Here is a 25,485-nt window from a genome sequence, read left to right as displayed (position 1 = left end):
CTAAAATAATAAGAAAATGGAAGAATGATGAATTGCCTAGAAGGATGATGCAGTAGTAAAATAAGTCATCACTACAATTTTCTTACTGCTTTGCCCAAAGCATTACAGCATCTTTCAAGAAGGTGTACAAGAAGTTGGGGGATGCCATCTTAAACATTATGTAAGATGTTACCATTTGGGGTGAAAAGGATATGAAAGTTCTTTATACTACTATTTTTACAGTTTTTTTATGTTTTCATTCAACATGTTTGATAACCCGTAATCTTTCGTTTTCCTCTAATAATGGCAAAGACAAGAAAACTAACAGGAAGACATTTCACAGTTACTAGAGGAACTAATAGATGAAAGCAGTGCAACAGATAGCAACACTGTAGGCTGTAATGATGATGGTAGAATTGATTGTATAAGCCAAGCTGCAGACTTTGAGTCTTCAAATGACAGTATCCTAGATGAATTTTCTCAAACTGAAGAATTTATGAGTGGACAATATACTTCTGAGGGCGGGGTGTGGGCGGGGAGTATGATGTCCTCATCGAGGAATCATTCAACAGGAAGGACTTCAGAATGCAATATTTTCTTTCTTTCTTTCTTTCTTTGGCTGTGCCGGGTCTTAGTTGCAGCATGCGGGAATCTTCGTTGTGTCATGTGGGATCTAGTTCCCTGACTAGGGATCGAACCTGGGCCCCCTGCATTGGGAGTGTGGAGTCTTAGCCATTGGACCACCAGGGAAGTCCCCAGAGTGCAATATTTTCAAGAAGAATCCAAACCATTCCAATTTGCTAAAAGCATGTACAATGGTGTTCTTTCATCTTTTATGATGTTTTTATACCAAAACTTACTTGATGTGGTTTGTAAGTGGACGATGCCAAAGACAGGTGTGTGTACGGAGGTGACTAGAAGGAAACATGTAGAAATGAAAAAGAAAAATCATTGGATTGATAGTTTAATTGGTATTTATTAGTCTAAAACTGAGGACGCTTGCATTTGTGGAGCGTAGAAGATGATCGTCCTGGGCTTCCCTGGTGGCGCAGTGGTTGGGAGTCTGCCTGCCGATGCAGGGGATGTGGGTTCGTGCCCCAGTCCGGGAAGATCCCACATGCCACGGAGCGGCTGGGCCTGTGAGCCATGGCCGCTGAGCCTGTGCGTCCGGAGCCTGTGCTCTGCAACGGGAGAGGCCACAACAGTGAGAGGCACCGCAAAAAAAAAAAAAGAAAAAAAAAAAGATGATCGTCCTCTCTTCAGCAAAATTAGGAAGTAAGTTTTCAAAGTTGTGTTTGATCATGTGAGGGGGGGGGGAAAAAAACCCAAAAGTGACAGTAAGCTAGAACTTTACTTGAGATTTACCTGAAATCTAGAATCAAAGTTTATAGAATGGCTATGTTCCAAGTTCATCCATGACAGTTGATGACTAGTCAGTTGCACTGTAAAGAATAGTGCCTGTTTTGGGTATTCATATCTTCAAAACCAGGAAAATACGGAATAAAAATTTGGATTTGCTGTTTAAATTCTTTTTTTAAATTAACTAATTAATTTATTTTAAAATTAATTAATTTATTTTTGGCTGTGTTGGGTCTTCATTGCTGTGCACAGGCTTTCTCTAGTTGTGCGAGCGAGGGCTACTCTTCTTTGCGGTGTGCCGGCTTCTCATTGCGTTGGCTTCTCTTGTTGCGGAGCACAGGCTCTAGGTGTGTGGGCTTCGGTAGTTGTGGCGCACGGGCTTAGTTGCTCTGCGGCATGTGGGATCTTCCCGGACCAGGGATCGAACCCGTGTCCCCTGCATTGGCAGGCGGATTCTTAAGCACTGCGCCACCAGGCAAGTCCTAAATTCTTACTAAAATTTCTAATAAAGGTATTTTTGCCCAAATGATAATGTAATGATAAGTTTTTATGGTATACTGAGGGTTAAAGGTGAATCACATGTCGTAAAGAAAGCGGTGTTATTGTCTGCATATACAAAATAATTGTCCTGAGTCACCTTGTTAAAAATTGTCACACTGTAGTATGACGTAACTCCACCAAAGCTCACAGAAGGTATATGTCAAATGGGATTGTCATTATATTATATCGTTTCTCAACCTTGGCACTATTGATATTTTGGGCTGAATAATTCTTTGTTGTGGGGGGCTATCCTGTACACTGTAGGATGTTTGGCAACATCCCTGACCTCTATTCATGAGGTGCCAGTAGCACCCCTCTCCTGGAATTGTGACAACCAAAAATGTCTTCCAACATTGCCAAATGCGCCCTGGGGGCAAAATCTCCCCAGGTTGGGGGGCCACCTCATCAGAAGAATGTGAAACTACTTTCAGGGGAGGCTTGGGTATCAGATATTATGGTGTTTTGAGAAAAATGGTTTGTTAATTTTGTTGAGTGATTATTCTGAGTAGTATGGGAAATATAAATAGATTGACTTTTTCATTCTGGAACACTTTTTTCATTTTCTAGCAGATTTAAATCCAGAAGTGGATCTTTGGACAGATTTTGAAGTAGACTGTGGCAGGCAGTTTTACTGGGTTGAAATAATTACATTCACTTAATGCTTTGATAAAAATTTCTTTGCTTTTGAAGAGAAGCCTTCCATTTTTTCAAGAGTATTCATTGAAATAAACTGACCAGGGCACAATTTTATGTGATTTCATGTGGTGTTGACCACCAGGAAGAGAATAATTTCAGATTTTTTTCTTATATAAATAAAAGAACTTTAAAGTGTGCCTAATTCAAGATAATATCAACACAAAATCAAGAGGCACTAAAGGGTCAACCATAAATTAAATGCATTTCAAAAAGAAAGCGTGTAGACTTAAAACCCTCTGTAATAAGGTGGTTTGTTCCATACACACTGTTACTTTGAGCTTATCTTGACTGAAATAATTCTATTGTTTCCATTTAAGCCAATTTGTGAAATTTAATTTAAATGAAAAGATTCTTTAAAGTTGGATTTTCCATTTGGATTCTAATAATTATGGAGAGATGTCTGGATTTCTAGGAGGCCAACTCTTTATTTTGATTAAAGACATTTAGGTTGTAAAACTAGAAAGTTGGTTTTTATTTTTCTTGTTCTGAAAGGATTAGCTTTTACCTCTGCCCTTCTAACATTTGTCCGAAACGTGTCACATTCGCTGTTCAGTTGTCTTGCCCTACTCCAGAATACTCCCCTGCAATATCAGAATTATCCTGCTCTACTTACTTTATTTGGGAATTATGATTTCTTTGCATGATGATTTGGAGCTATTCCCAATTTTTATTATAACACATGGCCAGATGACTATGTAGTGTTCTGTGCCATTGTTTGTTCACATTAGTCTCTCTTTACTAGTTTCTATCCCTCAAAGTGCCTTTGTTTTTGGCTTTTTAAATTCTGTCTTCTTAGACTAGTGTTTTGATAACAGGGTAAGCTTCAGATCTGAAACAGTTGGAATGGAGACTGTAGTGGCAGACGAAAATCATGTCAGCTGAAGCAGGACTTGAAAGTAGTTTTCTGTCTTGTGGCTCCATCATTTGGCATTCAAATACTTACATTTCTACTCCAGATTGATCATGTATTCCAAGGAGAAAGGGTCTATCTACCATCTTGTTCCTTTAACCAGCTATGTGACCTGGAAAACATCACTTAATTTCTTTGAGTATTAGTTTGCCTCTAAATAGGAGGCTTCTGGGTGTGCTCCTGTGACAGGACTGTTGTGAGGAGCACATCAACTGATAGCAGTTAAATATGGAAGACTTGGTTGTTTTGGATCAGGAAATGTCCTATTCAGTGCTGGAGCCCCAACACTAAAGCACAGGGCCTGGCACTCGGGAATTATTTGTGGGGCGAATGAATTGGCAGAGATTTTAAATAGCTGTTTATTGCCTGTAAGTCCAAAGTTACTGTAATATTTTAATTTCATCCTGTATCCCCCATGCCCTAATTCATCCCTAATTTTCAAGATATAACTAAACATTTACCTTCTCCATAGACTCTTTATCACTGTACACACTTCTTCTCCCTTCCAAGTTTCTAGTGCTCATTAGTACCACTTGTGAACTAGTTTGTATTGTTAGCTTATCCTCCCAAGATTTGATGTAATTTTATAGTTGACACCCATATATACACACTACCTGGATTTTACCATTACCGTTTTTACAGTACTTCCTTTATCACATATCCATCTATCCATTCTTCCATCTATTAATCCAAACTGATCTCTTGATGTTATTCTAAGTACATTTCAGACATTAGTACACTTTCTTTTTTTCAGGCCCTTGAAAGTGAAAGCGTGGTGTCCTGGCCACTGGACCGCCAGAGAATTCCTTACACTTTCGTCTAAGTACCTGAGCATGCATTTCCTTATCTAGAGTTCAATGCTTGTTTCTAGCCTTTTCCTTTTGATGCAGATTTATATACAATGAAATGCACAAATCTTAAGAGTACATTGTGTATTGTGTTGAGATCACCCTGTATATATTCTGTAGCTTATTCTTTTCACTTATTATGTCCAGGACAGCTTTTCTTGTAGATGAACCCTAATCTTTCTTTTTTTTTTTTTTGAACCCTAATCTTTCTAATTGCTACATAGTTTTCCTAATATGGATGGATCAAGTTTATTTAGCTATTGATAGACATTTAAATTTTTTATACTTTGCTGCAGTAAATATATTTGGCAGATGTATGGTATAGAGACCTAGAAGTGGAGTTGCTAGGTGATTAAAGGGTATGCACATTTTCAATTTAATTTAAAAATTTAATAAAAGCCTGCAAGTTGCCAACCAAATAGTCTATAACAATTAAAACTTACACCAGTAGTGTTTCCCTGCATTCTCACCTACGCTGAATATCATCATTCTCTTAATTTTTGGCAGTTCCTTTGGGAAATCGTTTTACTTTATATTTCTTTGAATACTAGTGAGGCTATATATGGTCTTTCCAACTAGTTTTTAAGCTTTTCTAGGGCAAGGGCTGAGATCATCTACCACCTTCATATCTGCTCCCTGAGTATTTGCTAACTGAATGGATGAGTGCTGCCAAAGCATTCCTGCTGTTGGGTTGAGGCTGAAGAAAGGATGAATGAGCTAAGTGTGTGAGACGTTAAAGCTGAAGTTGCTCAATGCATGTGTGTGTTAAATAAATAAAGGAACTCTTCTTTCCTCCTTGTTTTCTCCTCTTCTGTGTGAGGCAGGATAGTGAGGTAGTTAAGAATCCAGGCTCTGGGGACTTACCTGGTGGTCCAGTGGTTAAGACTCCACGCACCCAATGCAGGGGGCCTGGGTTCGATCCGTGATCGGGGAACTAAGATCCCACATACCGCAACTAAGCCCACATGCGCTGCAGCTACTGAGCCTGTACGCTCTAGGGCCCTCGTACTGCAACTACGGAAGCCCGCATGCCAAAACTAGAGAGCCCAAACACCACAATGAAGAGCCAGTGCAGCCAAAATAAATAAATTAATTAATTTTTTAAAAAAGATATACTTCTGTATTCAATTAAAAAAAAAAAAAGAATCCAGGCTCTGGAGACAGATTTTGTGGATTCATACCCCAGCTTTGCCTTTTAGCTGTGCAACCTTGGGCAATTTTAATCTTTGTGTTTCAGTTTTCTCATTTATAACATAGAGAATAGTAGTACCTTGCTTATAGGGTTGTTGTAGGGATTAAATTATTATTGGTAAATTGTATAGAATGGTGCTTGGCATTCAATATATGCTGTTATTATGTTAACTATGTTTTTTTTCCTTCTGCATGTACAGTATTTGAGCATCTGTGATGAGTGTCGGGAAATGCAGACAGTTGAAAAGGACTCTACCTTGAAGCTTATAGACTTGAGGCTTGTTTAGGGGAGTGGGAAGACACTTGACAGGCCTGGATGATAGGGTGGGGATGATAGGATGTAATTGGTAAGTTAAATTTTCCCCCCAGTGAGTAAGGAAGAATTTTGAAGGCCAAGTTAAGGAATTTAGGTTGTTATTGTTGTTTTGTTTTGGGGCGTTTTTTGTTTGTTTGATTTTGTTTTTTGGGTTTTTTTGGCTGTGCTGCGCGGCTTGTGAGATCTTAGTTCCCCGACCAGGGATTGAACCCAGACCCTCAGCAGTGAGAGTGCCGAACCCTAACCACTGGACCACCAGGGAATTCCTGGATTGTTTTCTTAAGTGATGGGAAGCCATCACTTAAGATGATGGATTTACAGCTGGATTGGATTTGCATTTGAGACCAACTTTTTTAAAAAAATATTTATTTATTTTGGCTGCACTGGGTCTTAGTTGCAGCTTGCAGGATCTTCACTGCGGCATGCAGGATCCTTAGTTGCAGCATGCAGACTCTTAGTTGCGGCACGCATGCAGGATCTAGTTTCCCAACCAGGGATCAAACCCAGGCCCCCTGCATTGGGAGCGCCGAGTCTTACCCACTGGACTACCAGGAAAGTCCTGAGGCTGACCATTTTGAAAGCAGTGTAGAGGGTAGACTAGATGGGAGAGAGGCTGGAGGGTGTTGGTAACAATTGAGGTAAGGGATGATAAGGTCTTGAAATGAGGGCGTGTCTGTATGGCTAGAGAAGAAGCAATCGATTTGAGAACCACTTTGGGAATAGAATTAAGAGTGGTTATTGTTAAAGAAGTAAAGTACAGTTCAGAGAAAGTGCAGACCCTGGGCGGTCTCTATAGTGTCATAGAGATGGTCTGGAAGGCAAACTCTGTAGAGGCAAATGAAGTTAAATACTTTATAGAATCACAGTCACTTTATAAAAGAAATGATATTTTAATAGCTAAAAGATAGGACATGATCTCAGAGTAAAGCATAGTTCTTTAATACTTAACATATGAAAAACTCACTGCAATCCCCTCTCCCCCCCACCCCTTTTTCATTTTCCTATAGACTTGTCCACAGACCAGCATTTGGCAATCACTAGAGTAGTCTAATTACATCCTTTTGCAAGTAAGGAAGCAGGACCAAAGTTATACAGCTTCGAGTCAGAGTTTGGACTAGAATCCAGGTCTTGACAGGTACTTAGTTTTTTTCCATAGTCCTATGCTGTGCTCTTCTGATCTAAATTTGGTTTTCCATTTATGAGGTATTGACTGGCTTTTGGTTCCAGAGATTAATCTCAGATGTGTTTAAGCATCTAAGTTTCAAGCCAGTGGAACCCCAAAACAAACTGTGATCTAGATCATGGGTATACATAGAAGTAGCAGCCAAAAAGTCTTTAAGACTTTTCAGTCTTGTCCATTTATTAGACTTATCCCCAAGTAGGTTGAGATTGAGTGTTCATAGAAATTTGGGAGACTTAGTCCTTTGATCTAAAGTTATAGTCAATAGGGACTTCCCTGGTGGTCCAGTGGTTAAGACTTCGCGCTTCCAATGCAGGGGGTGTGGGTTCGATCCCTTGTAGGGGAACTAAGATCCCACATGCCGCACAGCGTGGCTAAATAAATAAATAAGTTATAGTCAACAGAAAGGATATTTATAGCTTGCGATTTACAGAAAAATAATATTGAAAATAGCTGGCTTGCAAATGAAACAGTTGTGCTCCTGTGTCAGAGTCTAACTTAGGTTTGTAAGGTGTGAGAAAAACCCAAGACACTATTTCAAGGCTGAGCGTTCGAGTGGCAGGCAGGTTGAGGATGATGGCGAGGATGATGGTGAGGACGGAGAAGGGGTGAAGCAGCCTTGAGGAGTCCTTGTGAGGACTGCTTCCCCTCAGAGCATGCACGGTCCCAGGGAATGAAGAAAAAAGGTATGGGTGGATGTAGAAAGTAGGTAAAAGCCCCCCACCCCCAGTCTTAAAAAGAGCCTTACTTTAGGTGGAGAGGGAGTGGCTTGGAGATCTGTTACTGTATTTTTAATCTTACCACAGCAGTGGTGTCTTTTTAAAGTTTTTTTTGTGACCAAAAATTGGTAGGCCTTGGCCCTATTTTGTCTTCGGATGACTGGAGCATTCTTTCTTATTGATATGCTTATATTAATGATACCGATGTTGGAAAAGCTCTGAGAAGACCCATCTGGATTCCTGGCCATAGTGTTTATTAGACTTTTTGTGTGCTGCAGGAAAGGAAGTGTTCCCCTACAGGGGGATTATTAAACTAAGGGATTCTGGAATCACTTTAGGATTAAAGAATGTTAGAATCAGGAGAAACCTTAGCAATGGTCTATTTCAATCTTATTTTATTTTCGGAGAAACAAACTCACATGGAACAAGGAACTTGTTGAGGTGTACATAGTTTCTTAAATTGCCAAGTCTAGAACCATCGTCTTCTTACTCCTGGCCTAGTGTTCTTACCATTGATACCATTTAATTGTTGAAACAATTGATATTTTAAAAAGTAGACGGGAATTATAGTACTAGCTTTTGAGAGGAGTTAGGAAGAAACACTTGAATGTTTTTATAGCATGTGAATAATATAATTAATGTTAGGGATGATGACACTTGACAAAACTAGAGAATGAAGAAAGGTGTATCTTTGTGTTTTTAAATTGGAGGTTATTTTTCAACTCTAGTACCAGAGTAATTCAAACTATGTTATTATTTAAATTTTGTCTTTTCAGTTATAATAATCTGTCCACTGTTGGGAGTGTGTGCACCAGCGTGCACAAAACTACCCAGTGATTATCTCTAGGATGAAGTAGATAATCATTGATTCTGGGAGTTGAGCTTATACCAGTTTGGGTGACTGGTTGTACACATTGTATTGGAGTGCGAATTGGTTTGCATGTCATTGCTTTTCATTTCTGCAGGTTTTGTAGTGCATCCCTGAGCATGAGTGCAGAATGAAGCGACGTTTGGATGACCAGGAGTCACCGGTGTATGCGGCCCAGCAGCGTCGGATCCCTGGTAGCACAGAGGCTTTTCCTCACCAGCACCGGGTGCTTGCCCCTGCCCCTCCTGTGTATGAAGCGGTGTCTGAGACCATGCAGTCAGCCACAGGAATTCAGTACTCTGTGACACCTAGTTACCAGGTAAACTGGAGCCCATCAAGGGACTAGGGGTGAAAGAGGAACACTGGTGATTTTACCCAATTAAAAAATTTTTATTAAACATTCAGATATTAAAAAACTTATTTATGGGGGCTTCCCTGGTGGTGCAGTGGTTGAGAGTCCGCCTGCCGATGCAGGGGACACGGGTTCGTGCCCTGGTTCGGGAGGATCCCACATGCCGCGGAGCAGCTGGGCCCGTGAGCCATGGCCACTGAGCCTGCACGTCCAGAGTCTGTGTTCCGCAACGGGAGAGGCCACAACAGTGAGAGGCCCGCGTATCGCAAAAACAACAACAACAACAAAAAATTTATTTATGAGATATATGTAAGGTATAAAAGATAATGTAAACAATGTACACTTGTGTATTTACCATGCACATTTAAAAAAAAAAAAATGTTGTCATGACCTTTGAAGTTCACTGTCTCTCCCTGATCCCTTTTCCTTTTCCCTCCCTTTAGAGGTAGCCACTAATCTGAACTCTGGGTTTATTATTCCCTTGACTTTATTTCGTGTTTTAAAATCATTTATTTATTTTTGATTGATTGGAGTATAGTTGATTTATAATGTTGTGTTAGTTTCAGGTGTACAGCAAAGTGAATCAGTTATACATATACATATATCCACTCTTTTTTAGATTCTTTTCCCATCTAGGCCATTACAGAGTATTGAGTAGAACTCCCTGTGCTATATAAAATCATTTTGTTTATACCTCTAGACAATAAAGTTGTTTAGTTTGGGTATTTTTGAACTTGTATATAAATGAAAACGTATATTTTCTTCTTTGACTCACTTTTTTTTTCACTCGGTGTGGTTCCTAAGACTTATCCATATTTAGTATGTGACCAATTGAGTGAGTCATTCTCATTTAGTTATGAATTATATTAATATATCCAATTAATTTATCCATTCTTCTGTTGATGGACTATGAGGCTGTTTCCAGACTTTTCCTGTTAGACAGGAACTGTGGTGAACGTTCTTAGGTTCTCCTAGTGCAGTGGTACTCACAGTGGCAATTCACAGTGACAAGACAAGCTTGCAACAGAATGTAAGTCAATGCACTACGTTTTTTATCAAGAGGGTTTTGCTATGGGAATTTAAAAAGGCAGTGGAATTAAACAGTGTGCTTAGTTGTGAAGCACAACTGTGTGAAGTAGTTGGTTTACATCCTGGTGCAAGCTCTTTGTTTTTGCAGACCACTCAGCGGGTCTGAGGGCACGGTAGGAAGTTTCTTGAGTGCCTAGGAGACGGATTACTGGGTCATAGGGTGTGCACATCTTCACCCATAGCAGGTAACGTCAAATTGTTTTTCAAAGCTGTACCAGTTTGTTGTTGTTGGGTTTCTTTTTGGCTGCATTGGGTCTTTGTTGCTGCGCACGGGCTTTCTCTAGTTGTGGCGATCAGGGGCTACTCTTTGTCGTGGTGCGCAGGCTTCTCATTGTGGTGGCTTCTCGTTGCGGAGCATGGGCTCTAGGTGCGCAGCCTTCAGTAGTTGTGGCACGTGGGCTCAGTAGTTGAGGCACGCGGGCGCTAGAGCATGCGGGCATCAGTAGTTGTGGCACATGGGCTCAGTAGCTGTGGCTCTCGGGCTCTAGAGCGCAGGCTCAGTAGTTGTGGTGCACGGACTTGGTTGCTCCGCGGCATGTGGGATCTTCCTGTACCAGGGATTGAACCCATGTCCCCCTGCATTGGCAGGCAGATTCCCAACCACTGCACCACCAGGAAGTCCCAAAGCTGTACCAATTTATTTATATTTACATAGCACTCTATATTGCTATCATTGCATATCCTGATCAACAACTGATCATTCATCTCTTGTCTGTTCACTCTGTTCTGTAAAAATGGAAGAAATTTGTGTTTTGCCCTTTTAAATTATATGAAAATAAATATCACCATTTAAAGAAAAATGATATAATGTGACTTCTGACCCCTCAGACTTTATCCCACTGGTGCATTTCTCGGGTATCCAAAGTTTTGTATGCATATACAAGCATATGTTTATTTACCTGCCTAATTATTTAGATACACTTCTCTCCTCTCATGATTTGGACCATACAGTGTATACTATTCTACTGTTTGTTCTTTTCACTTAATATATAGTGGACAACTTTCCACTTGAATGTATGTATAGATCCAAGTAAATTTTTAAAAAATCATTGCATTTATAATATTCCATTCCAGGTCAGTCTGAACCATAATTTATTTAACTAGTCTGGAGAGACCTTCTTCTACCTAAGTTATTAGTGACTTTTAAAAAGGTTTGGCTGGCACGGGAGTTCCCTGGTGGCCTAGTGGTTAGGATTCTGGGCTTTCACTGCTGTGGCTTGGGTTCAGTCCCTGGTCAGGGAACTGAGATCCCGCAAGCCATGTGGTGTGGCCAGAAAAAATAAAGTAAAAATTAAAAAAATAAAAAGGTTTGGCTGGTACTGGGAACATAAATTGACATAATCTTCCTTGAGAGCAATTTGACAGTTTGTGTCAGATTCTTTAGTTATTTTTTTACCTAGAAATTCCATTTCTAGGAACTTATTATAAGAAAACAATCAAGGAAGAGGGAAACCCAGGTGAAATAGGAAATGGTAATTCCTTAGGTGTCACTCTTCCTTTGGAGTCCCCCTTGAAGCAGTATAGTGCCTTCATATGGGACTGGGTGCAGCAGTCGGAGGACTGCTACAGATCAAATCGTTAGGTTAGGACTTAGAGGAAAGAAAAGTGGCGTGTTTTCCTTGGGTGATTACTTTTTTTTTTTTAAGATTTATTTATTTTTATTTATTTATTTTTTTGGCTGCGTGTGGTACGCTGGATCTTTCATTGCAGTACATGGGCTCTTCGTTGCAGCATGTGGGTTTTCTCTCTCTAGGTGAGGCGCACGAGCTCAGTAGTTGTGGCACACGGGCTTAGTTGCCCCGAGGCATGTGGGATCTTAGTTTCCTGACCAGGGATCAAACCTGCGTCCCCTGCATTGTAAGGTGGATTCTTTACCACTGGACCACCAGGGAAGTCCCTGGGTGATTACTTTTATCTGAACTAGTTCAGGACTTTTTCCTACACTGGGGATAGTTACATTTATTCCTATACTGGAAGCTATAATGTGCTCTTATAAAACCAGCCATCTCAAATATTTATAAACTCCAATTAAGTCTTGTAAAAACCTGTCCAGCACATGCATGTTGGAATATAGAAGCTCAGAATAATAACTCTTCTTGCGAGAGATATATTAGAGCTTTTAGAATTGTCTAAATAGTTTCTTTTTACTACTAATGTTTATTGTTTCTGTGGATTTGTAAATAGTTGCTGTATTTCCCACCCTCCGCTCTGCCCAGGGTAATCTTTATAAATCTGTGGGGACTTGGGAAAAAAACATTCTCTCTTAAGTTGTAGTACACAGCTTACATTAGTTTTTTTTGTTTTTTGTGGTACGCGGGCCTCTCACTGTTGTGGCCTCTCCCGTTGCGGGGCACAGGCTCCGGACGCGCAGGCTCAGCAGCCATGGCTCACGGGCCCAGCCGCTCCACGGCACCTGGGATCCTCCCGGACCGGGGCACGAACCTGTGTCCCCTGCATCGGCAGGCAGACTCTCAACCACTGCGTCACCAGGGAAGCCCTGCAGCTTACATTGTTTTAAGGTGTCATGTTATTTGGTCTCCTTGTTTTGGAGATGTGGCAACTCAGGTATATTGTCCTTAGTTGTCTTCTGCAGTGATTAACAGTTCTGAAATAGGAAAATTTTAAAAGCTTTGGAAATTTTATATAGCATTTCTTGCAACAGAAATAGAAGGAAAGGGGCTTGTGCTTTTATTTTACTCTTAAACTTATAAGAGGACAAGAGAGAATAGAAAAGAAATATGTTTGAGGCCAAACCACCAACAATTTGGAAGAAATTTTAAAATTTTAATTTTAGAAGTAGCAAATAAGGGAGTTCCCTGGTGGTCCAGTGGTTAGGACTCAGCACTTTCACTGCCAGGGCCCGGGTTCAATCCCTGGTAGGGGTACTAAGATCCAGAAAGCTGTGCAGTGCGGCAAAAAAAAAAAAAAAATGAGTAGCAGGTACGGATAAGCAGCATAAATAAAACAAAATAAAAATCTTCTCTACTCCTACTACCACAAGATAAAATGCGGACATTTTACTATATATTTGTTGTCTAGGATTTAAAATCTTAATTGTATTATTTTTCTGAGTGTTGACTAAGAATTTTTTTATTCTAGTATAGTTGATTTACAGTGTTGTGTTAGTTTCAGGTGTACAGCAAAGCGCTACAGAAAAAGAATATATATATATATATATTCTTTTTAAAATTCTTTTCCATTACAGGTTATTAAAAGATACTGAGTATAATTCCCTGTGCCATACTGTAGGTCCTTGTTGGTTATCTGTTTTATATATAGTATGTGTACATATTAATTCCAAACTCCTAATTTATCCTTAGTGTATGTATTACATATACTGCTTTGTAATGTGCTTTTTAAAAAATTAAAAGTTTAAATCCATATGCAACACATGAGTACATTCAATTTATGGATTGTGAACATTTTTAAATGTTAAATGATATATATGCATCTATATCAGTGCTATTCAAACTGTGGTCCACAGATGGCTGATGTGAATACTTTCATACTAGTCTGTAATGAGATAAGTACAGAAATGAAGCATGTTTAGAAACTTTTATAGCAATTGGACATTGTAATTTTATATTTATAAAACCTAGTAATGAAAATTATGGGCTTATATATTTTTTATCTCACTTTTCTAGTAATTCATTTTTATTGTATTTTATAAAAGTAGTGGTCCGTGATGGATTGGAATTTAAGAAAAAAGAAAAACTTGTCCTTTACCTCAGATAGTTTGAGATGTGCTGAGCTATATAATTTTTAATAACTGCAGAATTCTGTTGTAATCTGGTTGGGCTATAATTTATTCCACCAGTTCCCTTTTGTGGGAAATTTGAGTTTCTGATTATCTTTGTGTATGCAAAGATATGTGTGCATGTTCTTTAGAGGCATCTGGGGAAGAATGCGTAAAGCTTGAAGCTTCTTATCTGTATTTTGTCCATTCCAGGTTTCAGCCGTTCCACAGAGCTCCGGCAGTCATGGGCCCACCATAGCAGCGGTTCATAGCAGCCATCATCACCCAACAGCTGTGCAGCCCCATGGAGGCCAGGTGGTCCAGAGTCATGCTCATCCAGCTCCACCAGTTGCACCAGTGCAGGGGCAGCAGCAGTTTCAGAGGCTCAAGGTGGTATTCAACTCCTTCCATTTCTCTCTTAGCAAGTTACATTGGCTTCAGTCTATTGGTAGTGGTGTAACAACTTTTAACAGTAGACTGGGGGCGTTGAATCACAAGAAGTTTTACTTTGTTTTTGTTTTGAAACCTACTTAGATTTCCTGTCTTAGCACCAGTGCCTGATCCAGAAAATACATTCAAGAAATGTTTTTGGAATGTATGAATGCATGGTATTCAAACGTTCCAGGACTGAGGGGCCATTTTCATATGAAATAAAGTCCATTTTTTGGATGCCTCCTTCTGAACTCTTAGTTCTTAGCATGGAATAAGGTTTTATTAACATACACATAGTTGGCTACAGTCCTGTATAGTTAATGGGCCCGGTATTATGGTTTAATCTTTTTATTCTTGTTTATGACTAGCTAAATTGGCTGGGATCATCAAGTCCATCCTTAGTAAAACACATGCTCCTCTGGGGGAACCTTTATGAAGTTTGGGAAAGGCTGTTATTGTGAATGAAGTGTCAGTGTTTTCATCTGATCTGCTGAGTATATGCTGTAGGTTTTCACCACTTTGAAATTCATGAGGCATCTGTGGAGAAGTGAAGCTTGTACGCCCAGCTAACCTTCTCTCTCTGTTGAGTGTTACTTTTCAAAACGTGTGATTGTGGTAACAAGTTTTCCAGATTTCATTTTCTTCTAGTTTTACATTTGTATAAAATTTAGAATCTAGTGCAAGAAATATAAAATTAAAGAACTATAAAGAGATAAGATGTTGGATCTTTATTTGGTCATACCAGGCTAATTATATCAAGTAGCTTGTAAGTAGGAATGAACAGTATATCCTTGAAGTATATATTTTTGTAGCAAATATTTCGGCCCTCTCTTTTCCTTGATACTTAATCTAGTTCTCCCTGACTCCTGCCCTCATTGGTTTGGGTTCTCGGGAACTTTAATATTGGCCTATGGAAATTAAATGTTACATAAATAAAAAGCACGCCAAAGCTAAGGTATATAGAGGGATTTTGTAAAAATTTACTCTGTCTATATTAGCTTAAGTAATTCAGAGTTGATTATACATAAGCATAGTTCTTAAAGAGAGTACAAATTATTTGGGCCTGTAACTTTACTCTGGGCTCTGTCTTTGGGAAAATATTTGTAAGTTATATTGATGTTTCCCTTAAAACATTTTTACTCGCTGCTTGTAGAGTGATGGCCGTGTACCAAAATGTATTATTGCTATGGACTTAGCACTTCACCAAGTCCTGAAAATATTTTTTTTTAAGTTGGTTTGGTGTGACTTAATTCCATATTAATACTGTATTCAGCAGTTAATACCTTAATGTTGCAAAAGAGCTTATAAACTTACTGTTAAACTAACAAAAAAATATATTTATTTCTATATCCCTTTTCCAGTCAGTCCTTTCAAAGGTATAACACCTATTTTATTCTCTTTCCTCACTTGTGTATAAGTATATAGAGTGTGCTTTGTATGTTTTATAGAAGCTGTCAAGGAAGCATGAAAGGGCTTTAGAGTTGGGGTTATAGAGTGAGTCAGGTAGAGTTAGGTCTTTTTGCTCTGTTCTTTAGTCACAAGCTCTTGAATGTGATTCCTGGGCATAATAACTTGTTGAATTTCCTTTCTAATGAGGAGAGGTAAAATGCTTTCTTGCGCCTCCATGTAATTTCATTCAGTATTCTCACATTGCTTGCCATTTTTGGATCAGTCTTAAAATGCTTTATAAGCATTTGAATCAACTTCAATAAATGATTTATATTCTATAATAAGGAAGTGTTCAGTGAGAATACTTAGGTTATTTCAAGCATCAACATTGTCTGTACTTTCTTTGTCTTTGGCAGATTGATGACAAGGAAGATTTGAATAATTTGAGGCATGTTTGGTGTGATTTCGTTATTTGTTGAATGCCAGTAGCATACATATTTGGCACATATTTAGCAAGTCCTGTTTAGAGTTGTTTGTGTTTGTCTCCCCAACAAGATTGTGGACTTTGGGAGGTTAGGGACCTTACTGATAAACGCCTGTTGAAGTGAGCCAGGAAAATTCATCAGCAGAATGTGAGCCTCCCCAAGTGCCTCCTTAAACTTGCAGCTTTCAAATGACTAGTTCCAAGTTGTTTTTTTCTAAGCTGTGATTCCTAGAACGTATATGTGCTTTTATAAAGAGTTGTACTACACTTCAGGTAACTAGAGGATTTCCTCACTATTCTTACATGCAGGTTTCTATTTATAATGTAGGTGTCGTGCTGGCTTTTTTAAGTGTAGTGTTATTTTATAACTAATATTTAAACAGTGGTTCATTATGACCTGTACCTTTTTCTTCCAAACACACACACACACATCACATATAATTTCCTTCCTTCAGGTTTCAGCACTTTTTCCCTCTGTGTATTAATTATGTTATACCATAGAGTGCTCTTTTTTTGTTTTTAATTTTTTGTGTATTTGTTTATTTTTGATAACTCCTCTGTTGTGACTGTGAATGCTATTCTTAAATATCTTCCATAGTCTTTGTTTCTTCTGCAAACTTAGTGAGTTTTAAGTTCCATCAATTTGGTCATTAATGAACCACTTCAATATGGAAAATTCTGAATATGAATTAAATAATCCATTGAATTTCAACAAAAATTGTCAAGTTATTTCTAAACTACCAAAAGACCAGCCATCAAATGAGTGGGTATTGACCAAGTATACACTTTTTTCTCTAGCAACACTGAAATGCTCTGATTAACCATGGCCATAGTGGAAGTTTGGGCAGCTCTTGGAATACTGTTTAATGGCTTATTTGAACATAAATGTTCTATTTCACGATATATCACAAGAGTAGTGCTTATCAAATCAGATGTTTACCTGTGAAACTTTCCTAAACTTGATGTTTTATATAATTAAAAATAATCCCAGAGTATGTAAGGTACACCTAGTAGGCAGTTCTCTTGGATATCTCCTGAGTAACTAAAACTTAAGCTGTCCTAAATCACATTCATAACTTCCTAGACTTTCAAACTTGTTCCGCTTTGTGAATGCCCAAATAATTTATAATTTAGTGAATGATCCCTCTCCCTTATCTCCCATATCCAATCAGTCAGTCCACAAACCCTGTTACTTCTATCTTCTAAAAAGCTTTTGAATCTGTCCATTTCTCTCTTTTCCTTTGGTCAGTACTATAATTTATGCCACTCGTGTTCACACATGAGTTAGCCTTATACAATGACTGGTTTTACCTCCTTTTAATCTATTCTGCCTTGCACCAACTCGTTCTCAACACTGTAACCAAATTGAGTACACTAAAGTGCAGATGCTAAAAATCTAAATTGCTTTTTAAAAAATTATTTATTTATTTTTGGCTGCGTTGGGTCTTCTTTGCTGCGCGTGGGCTTTTTCTAGTTGTGGCGAGCGGGGGCTGCTCTTCGTTGTGTGGGCTTCTCATTGTGGTGGCTTCTCCCGTTGCAGAGCATGGGCTCTAGGCGCACGGGCTTCAGTAGTTGTGGCATGCGGGCTTCAGTAGTTGTGGCTCGCTGGCTCTAGAGCACAGGCTCAGTAGTTGTGGTGCACGGGCTTAGTTGCTCCACAGCATGTGGGATCTTCCCAGACCAGGGCTCAGACCCGTGTCCTCTGCATTGGCAGGCGGATTCTTAACCACTGCGCCACCAGGGAAGACCTAAATTGCTTTTTAACAAGATTTACAAGACCTTTCAGGGTCTAGGTCCTGCATCTTCTCCTGTGTTATCTCTTGTCACTCTTCGTACCACCATTTCTCCTTTTCACCACAGATCCTCTAGCCAAACTGAACTGTTTTCAGTTTTCCAAATGTACCAGATGGTGTCCAGTCTGGGATGCTGCTTCCTCTGACTTTCTTCATGGGTCTTCACTTTTGCTAATTAGTACTCATCCTTAGGACTTGGTTTAGACACCACTTCTGGGGGAATCCCTCCCTATGTCCCCATAGGGTTTTTTTTTTTTTTTAGTGTGTGGAGGGGTGCCCTTCCCATGTGCTCTCTGGGCATTCAGTGATTGCCCACTTGCCCCACTGTGTTATGATTCCCAACTGGATGTGAAATGAATTTCTGTAGAGCAGGGACCGTGGCTTATTTGTCATACTCCTTAGTACCTCACATTGGGCCTGGCCTGGCATGTTGTTGCTGCTTAGTAGATATTTGTGAAATGAATAAATGAACGAATAAGTGAATGATGTATTAATGTGACTGTTCTTCACTAATAATGCTATGCACAATTATCCAAAGCAAGGCTTCAGGTTTTATGAGTTGATTTTTATTTTAAGCTTGAGTTTATTACTGGTAACATACTAATTTTTAATATTTTTATGTACGTTTACTATATATTTCTATTTCATTTACTATGCTGATTTTATTTAGGCATAAATCATTTTTTAAAAAATAATTCTTGACTTTCTTTCTATAACCTTGAGATTTATCCCTGCCTCAGGTGGAGGATGCCCTATCCTATCTTGACCAAGTGAAGCTGCAGTTTGGTAGTCAGCCTCAGGTCTACAATGATTTCCTTGACATCATGAAGGAATTTAAGTCTCAGAGGTAAAAGATATACACGGTTGTACTCAAGCTTTGTGCTTGTTATGTTGGTTTTGGAAGGAGGATATAGCTTATTCTTATCTGCTGAAAGATAAAGGATGCTCTTTTGGGGGGGTTTATGCTTTTATTTTCATGGGTCGTGCTTTTATATACTGCTTTATGAAAATTGCAGGCCCTAGACCTTTGTTTTCTGCATACTGGTAAATTTTTCTTAAGTAAAATTTTTCGTAGTACTTCACCTCAATCAGGGAAGTAAACTGGTAATGATTAGGCTGCTTGCTTTTTGGATTGATTTAAGATACACTAATATTGTGGCATGGTTCACTATTATAAAAGAGTAACTGGTCTGAACAATGTAGATAGATACATTATGATTTATACTGGTGTATCAGAGGTTGTATCTTCCATGGGAATTGAAGTTTTAGACTTACTGCCTGAGTATCTGCTTGATAGGACTGTTACCACGCGTGATTGTATATTCTGTTTAAATTGTGACCAAACCTCTTTGATTATGAAGCTAAATGACTTTGGAATTTCAGAGCTCTTTGTGTGTTGTTAATTTTGTAATATTCAGGTTGATTTTTTAGTTTCCTGTGTAGAGAACCTAGTGGAATGTGATTTTTTTCTTGCTAGGGTGCTTGTTAAGCTTGCCACTTTAATATTTGTTTTTCCATCAGCATCGACACTCCAGGAGTGATTAGTCGTGTGTCCCAGCTGTTCAAAGGCCACCCTGACTTGATCATGGGCTTCAATACCTTCTTGCCTCCTGGCTACAAGATTGAGGTGCAAACCAATGACATGGTGAATGTGACAACTCCTGGCCAGGTTCATCAGATTCCAACCCATGGCATCCAGCCCCAGCCTCAACCACCACCCCAACATCCTTCCCAGCCTTCAGCCCAGTCAGCCGCAGCTCCTGCCCAGCCAGCTCCTCAGCCCCCACCTGCCAAAGTCAGCAAGGTGAGCACTTGGAAAACTGCACCGTGTGAAATCCATCCCTAGAAAGCACCCTCCTTTGACATTTTCCCTTATTATAAGACTTAGATAGATCATACAAGTTAAAATTTCATTGGAGGAGATGCAGTAGTCGCATCCCTGTAAAGTGGTTCACGTTTACATACCACATATTTATGTATCTGTTTAAATCAACACATCAACAACCTACAAGGACTGTTTTGCCCCCAACTTCTGCTTTTTGAACCATGAGCGTCCCAACAGATGGCAGCTTTGTGTAGTAGTACTTGGATAGCACAGGCAGAAATGGTCATCTTATGATCAGATTACACTGTTTTCCGCACGGTCATCATTTTACAAAAGTTACTCCATTTACCAGATTAGGTCGTATCAAGCTAAGCAGAAGATCTTGTTGATGACGATGATGGGGTGTTCTTAGTCTAGAAATGTATTGATACAGTAGTCACTAATCACATATGTCTATATTTAAATATAAATTAATTAAAATAAATTTTGTTTTTCAGTTGCACCAGCTACATTTCAAGTGCTCAGTAGCCTCGTGTGGCTAGTGGCTATTGTGCAGGATAGTGCAAATAAGGAACATTTCCATCACCTCAGAGTTTTCTATTGGGCAGAGCTGGTTTAGAAGACTTTTTTTGTGTGTGAAGTTAACTGCAACAATTGAATTGTCTTTTTTGATATTAAAGATCTATGTAGAATGAGGGTTTTTTTCCTATTCTATTTGCACCTGTTCAGCAAGTGAGCTTAAAAATTGCATATGAAAATTCTTCCTTGTAGTTGGAGACATAGCCCACTTTTAAGGTTGTGTTTAGAAAACTGGAGACTGGAACTTTTGTTTTAGAATGTGTGAACCCTCTACACTTCCCACCCCTACCCAGTGTGATTTGAGTTGGGCTAAAGTGGCCTGGCCAGAGTGAATAAAGTATTATATATGTTGATCAGACACTTTGTTTCTCTTTACTTTGACCTTTCTTTCATATGTTAAACCATCTGTGTTCCTGAGGAGAATAATGACTTTTTCCTTTTAGCCTTCCCAACTACAAGCACATACTCCAGCCAGTCAGCAGACTCCCCCACTCCCACCATATGCGTCCCCACGTTCTCCACCTGTCCAGCCTCATACACCAGTGACAATCTCGTTGGGAACAGCCCCGCCCTTGCAGAACAATCAACCTGTGGAGTTTAACCATGCCATCAACTATGTCAATAAGATCAAGAACAGATTCCAGGGCCAACCAGACATCTACAAAGCGTTCCTGGAGATTTTGCACACATATCAGGTAAGACAGTTGCCCTTTCAACTTGTCTTAACCAGGTTGCCCTTCCGGGGACGGCTAGTCCAAGAAGACTTGAATAACCATTATTGTGTCCACTGATTCTTACCGGAAGTTAACCAGTTAGAAACTGTGATGTGTGTTTATAAAGCCAGTGTGATTTACCTGACTTTAATTGCCTTGTAGCAGCCGGTCAGGATTTTTAAAGTCACTGCTCTGTGAAATGAATGCTTATTTATCTGGAAAGTTTAAAGAATGATTTGGGTAATATAGTTAACCTACAATATAAGGAGGAATTTCTCTAATATTTTGTGTTTTATCAGTTGTTAGTGGTCCCCTGAGCATTCACATATACTGCCCTGGTTTTCAAAAGGAATTGTCAGCTACCATCTTCCACTCCTTTCTCAACTTCAAAGTTTGAAGCCAAAACAGGTGCTGAGAACATAGACTTTCCTCTTAAGTGCAGCCCAAATAGATAACATACAAAGCCCCTACCAGACATCTCAGAAAGTGTGCAAGTGAGTCACTCAAAACAGTGGCCTTCTAATATGATCTCTTCCCATTTGCAATTTCCCATCAGAAAGAGCAGCGGAATGCCAAGGAAGCTGGAGGAAACTACACTCCAGCGTTGACTGAGCAGGAGGTGTATGCCCAGGTGGCTCGTCTTTTTAAAAATCAGGAAGATCTGTTATCAGAGTTTGGACAGTTCCTACCAGATGCCAACAGCTCTGTGGTAAGTTTTATTTAGAACTACACTGTTGAGAATGGTTATCTTAGATAAGTTAGGAAGCTGGAATCAGGAGACTTTTTCTAAATGAAACTTACTTGCTTTAATAAGAGCATTCATCTCTTTCATGTGTCTTAATTAGCTTTTAAGCAAAACAACTGCTGAGAAGGTCGATTCTGTGAGAAATGACCATGGAGGCACTGTGAAGAAACCTCAACTGAACAACAAGCCGCAGAGGCCCAGCCAGAATGGCTGCCAGATCCGCAGGCACTCTGGAACGGGAGCCACCCCTCCAGTGAAGGTAAGAAGGGCGCAGATGCTCATTTTGACTTTCCGGAGCAGTACTAGTGGACAGTGCTCAAGGGTTGACAGTTGGATCCTGGGTATTGGGAGTTAGTTGGTGTCTGTCACAGAAACTCAATGCAAAGCTTTTTATCTGGCTTGTGAAGGAATGTTAGAATAGTGCTAATTGCTCAGATTACTGTACTTTCGAGTTCTTACTGGTTTTCTTTATATTTTCCCTCTTCTTTGCTGGTAGCTCGAATCTGTTTTTTTTGTTTCCTGCCAAGGGTTTCTGAGAGTTAATTAATTTTTCCTGCCTTGTGCTAAGAAAGAAGATTTTTAAGTTTGATAATTGTTTCCTAAACAAGTCAGTAGTCTCTGAGGTCCTCTAGTGAGTAAAGCACATATGCTTTGTGGGATCTCTTTGGTCTAGAGGCCTATCGTGTCCATGGTTCTTTGTTGGGTTGCCAGATCTTATCTGTATCATCTTAATCTCCAAGGAAGGACCTTTGGGCTGCAGCAGAGGGCAGGAGTCTTCAACTCCTGTTAGTGACCTATCACGTGATGTTTCTTGTTAGAGTAAACACTGATGGTCTGCCTACAGAAAGCTGAGCCCACTCCCTTCCTCTCTGACGTGGGGCAGCTGTGCTAGGGAGCGGGCTAGGTGTATATATTGAATGTTGCTTCAGTGAATCCTAAAGCTGTATATAACACTGAAGAGACGTGTTGGCAGAATTTAGTTAAAAAATAGCAAAAGCTAGTGGAATTTCTTATGGTAAGAAGTGACTGGTAAATAAGCAAATAACCACAAAGACTGACCTGTTAGGTGTTGTTGACACTTTTGAAGTACTGTTGAAGAACTATTTTTCAGTGTTTATAATGGTTTCTCCTTTTGAAAGCAAGTTGAACATAGTAATAGGTTATATTTCTTCACTTTAGTAAGGAGTGTTACAGGAGTAGCAGGAATCAGGTCAGCAGATACAGGCCAATGTTAGTCTCCTCCCACACTGGATTACCCACAGGTGGAAACCCTATATTGGGAGATTAGGATTCCCTATCTACCTTCTCCTTATGCAGTGTAAGCTATGGCTCCTAAGAGAGTGTACTGCAACGCGGCAAAGGTAAACGTGCTGCTTCTCCGAACATTTGTGCATTTCTTCACAGGTAGTTGAGAGGTGGCTTTTTTAAAGTAAAATTTTTGCCTGGTAGTTACGTATGGCCAATTCATATGCTTTGAAAGAGCAATCTTAAGTTGGTCTGAGTGGATATTGCTCACAAGGTGGTTATTCCTCCTGTTAGGAAAATAAACTTTTTTTTTTCATGAATTTTTAAATTGAACGATTAAAAGGTAAAGGTTAAAGATTGATTTCTGTGTATTCCAGATATTTTAACAGCCTCTTCTGCCTCCACAGCTAGGAAGACAAGGCAGTGGCGTTAGGTTCCAAATAAAGTTACTTTTGGCCCGGGGAAAAAAGTGAGGATATTAATTCTAACGTCACAGTAATGCTGTGACCATTTATAGAGAGAGTATTTGGGAAGTAGAATGATCTGTGAACCTCTGGGGAAAAAACTGACAGGCAATTTAAAATAGAGAATCTAAAATAGAGGAGTGGAAATTTTTTAGGATGTAAAGCAAGTCAGTGGCTTGAATTCTCTCATTTGTTGCAAATTAGTAATCAGTGGTGGTCAGTGATGGAACCTTAGAACAGAGACGAAAATAAAATTCAGAGAGGGAATTCCCTGGTGGTCCAGTGGTTAGGACTCTGCTCTCTCACTGCCAGGGGCCCAGGTTCAATCCCTGGTTGGGGAACTAAGATCCCATAAAGCCAAGAGGCTCAGCCAAAAAAAACAAAAAGAAGAAAATAAAACCCAGAGAAACCCATGCTTTGAATCTTACATGTTTGTGTTTTTCCTTTTTTTGCAGAAGAAACCCAAACTGCTCAGCCTCAAGGATTCTTCTATGGCAGATGCCAGCAAACATGGTGTAGGAACGGAATCATTATTTTTTGATAAGGTGAGTAATGAGTGAATTGGATTTAAACTTAGCTACTAATGCCGAAAGAAAATCACCCTGTCCCCAAGAAGATTTTGTTTTAGAGGCATCGAGCTGATTAGGGCTTTCTACTTTTTAATATAGTTTTCAAATTGTAGGTCCTTTCAGTCTATGAGAACTATTAGCACAGCTGGAGAAATGGTAGCATTGTTTGCTTCAGTTTTGCGAAGTAGTTGCCGCAAAATACAGCATTTGCTATGGTGGAAGAAAGCTTTAAAAGAAATGCATGATATTACTCTCAAAAGATATCTGGGGGCTTCCCTGGTGGCACAGTGGTTGAGAGTCCGCCTGCCGATGCAGGGGACACAGGTTTGTGCCCTGGTCCGGGAAGATCCCACATGCCGTGGAGCGGCTGGGTCCGTGAGCCATGGCCGCTGAGCCTGCGCGTCTGGAGCCTGTGCTCCGCAACGGGAGAGGCCACACAGTGAGAGGCCCGCATACAGCAAAAAAAAAAAAAAAAAAAAAAGTGGGGAGTGTCAGTGCACCAATTGTTGAGGACTTAAGATGACTTTTAACCTTCTGATTGCTTGTGATACTTGCTTGTGGTATCGCATATTGGGTTCATGGGAATTCTGATCTAACTGTATGTTTTCAGAGCTCCCCAGGTGATTCTAATGAGCAGCCAGAGTTGAGATTACTGGTCTGAACCGTGTTGTGTGGTATGTGCCTGACTTCCTCCTTGGAGTCAACTTGATTAGCAGCCTACTTTAATCATGGTAGCTGGCAAACATCAGACTTCTCACTGGCAGGAACCAGCCTGGATTGATCTGGTGGTGACTTAACCTGTCTTGCACCTCTGGGTTTTTTTTTTTTTTTTTTTTTTTTTTTTGCGGTACGCGGGCCTCTCCCGTTGTGGAGCACAGGCTCCGGATGCGCAGGCTCAGCGGCCATGGCTCGTGGGCCTAGCCGCTCCGCCGCATGTGGGATCTTCCTGGACCGGGGCACGAACCCACGTCCCCTGCATCGGCAGGCGGACTCTCAACCACTGCGCCACCAGGGAAGCCCCTCACCTCTGTGTTTTTGCAAAAGGGCAAATGATTTAGCATCTCCATGATTGCCTCCCGATTGCTCTCTGCCTGTGTGAGCTGTGCTGCAAAACAGTTAAGCATCCCTGGCTCTGACTTGAACCATTTCTGAGGGCAGCCTGGGCATTGGTGCTTTTGAGACAAATGTAGAAGTCCAGGTCACAACCAACAAATGGTAAGGAAAGGGTGAGGGACGGGGGACCGAGTAAGTTAATTTTTAAAAGAGTGGTGGTATTTTTTTTGGTCATTTTTGAAGTACTTATTTCTTAGAGATACATACTGAAGTGTGTGTAGATGAAAAGTCTGGAGTTTGCTTTAAAATTCAGTGGTGGGGGAAATGGGCATAGATGAAACAAAATTTACTATGTATTGATCATTGCGGCTGGGTGAGTACAAGAGGTTCATTAGACTATTCTGTCTGCTT

The 25,485-nt window shown here is 39.9% G+C and overlaps 1 protein-coding gene across 1 annotated transcript in view; it reads left to right on the top strand.

The window, feature by feature from the left end:
* Window positions 1-8,736: 8,736 nt before the first annotated feature.
* Window positions 8,737-25,485, top strand: part of SIN3A (SIN3 transcription regulator family member A) — a 44,171-nt gene continuing 27,422 nt past the window's right edge. Inside the window, exons 1-8 of the mRNA XM_065871004.1 lie at window positions 8,737-8,925; window positions 13,997-14,173; window positions 18,622-18,728; window positions 19,403-19,685; window positions 20,729-20,980; window positions 21,555-21,707; window positions 21,844-22,002; window positions 23,908-23,997. Of these exons, the coding sequence (XP_065727076.1) occupies window positions 8,737-8,925; window positions 13,997-14,173; window positions 18,622-18,728; window positions 19,403-19,685; window positions 20,729-20,980; window positions 21,555-21,707; window positions 21,844-22,002; window positions 23,908-23,997 (1,410 nt within the window). The remainder of the gene's footprint in view (window positions 8,926-13,996; window positions 14,174-18,621; window positions 18,729-19,402; window positions 19,686-20,728; window positions 20,981-21,554; window positions 21,708-21,843; window positions 22,003-23,907; window positions 23,998-25,485) is intronic.

The sequence above is a fragment of the Phocoena phocoena genome, chromosome 2 (genome assembly GCF_963924675.1).
Source record: "Phocoena phocoena chromosome 2, mPhoPho1.1, whole genome shotgun sequence".
Lineage (NCBI taxonomy): Eukaryota > Metazoa > Chordata > Mammalia > Artiodactyla > Phocoenidae > Phocoena > Phocoena phocoena.
Note: the sequence above shows the minus strand (reverse complement) of the source record. Positions and strands in the feature narration are given on the sequence as shown.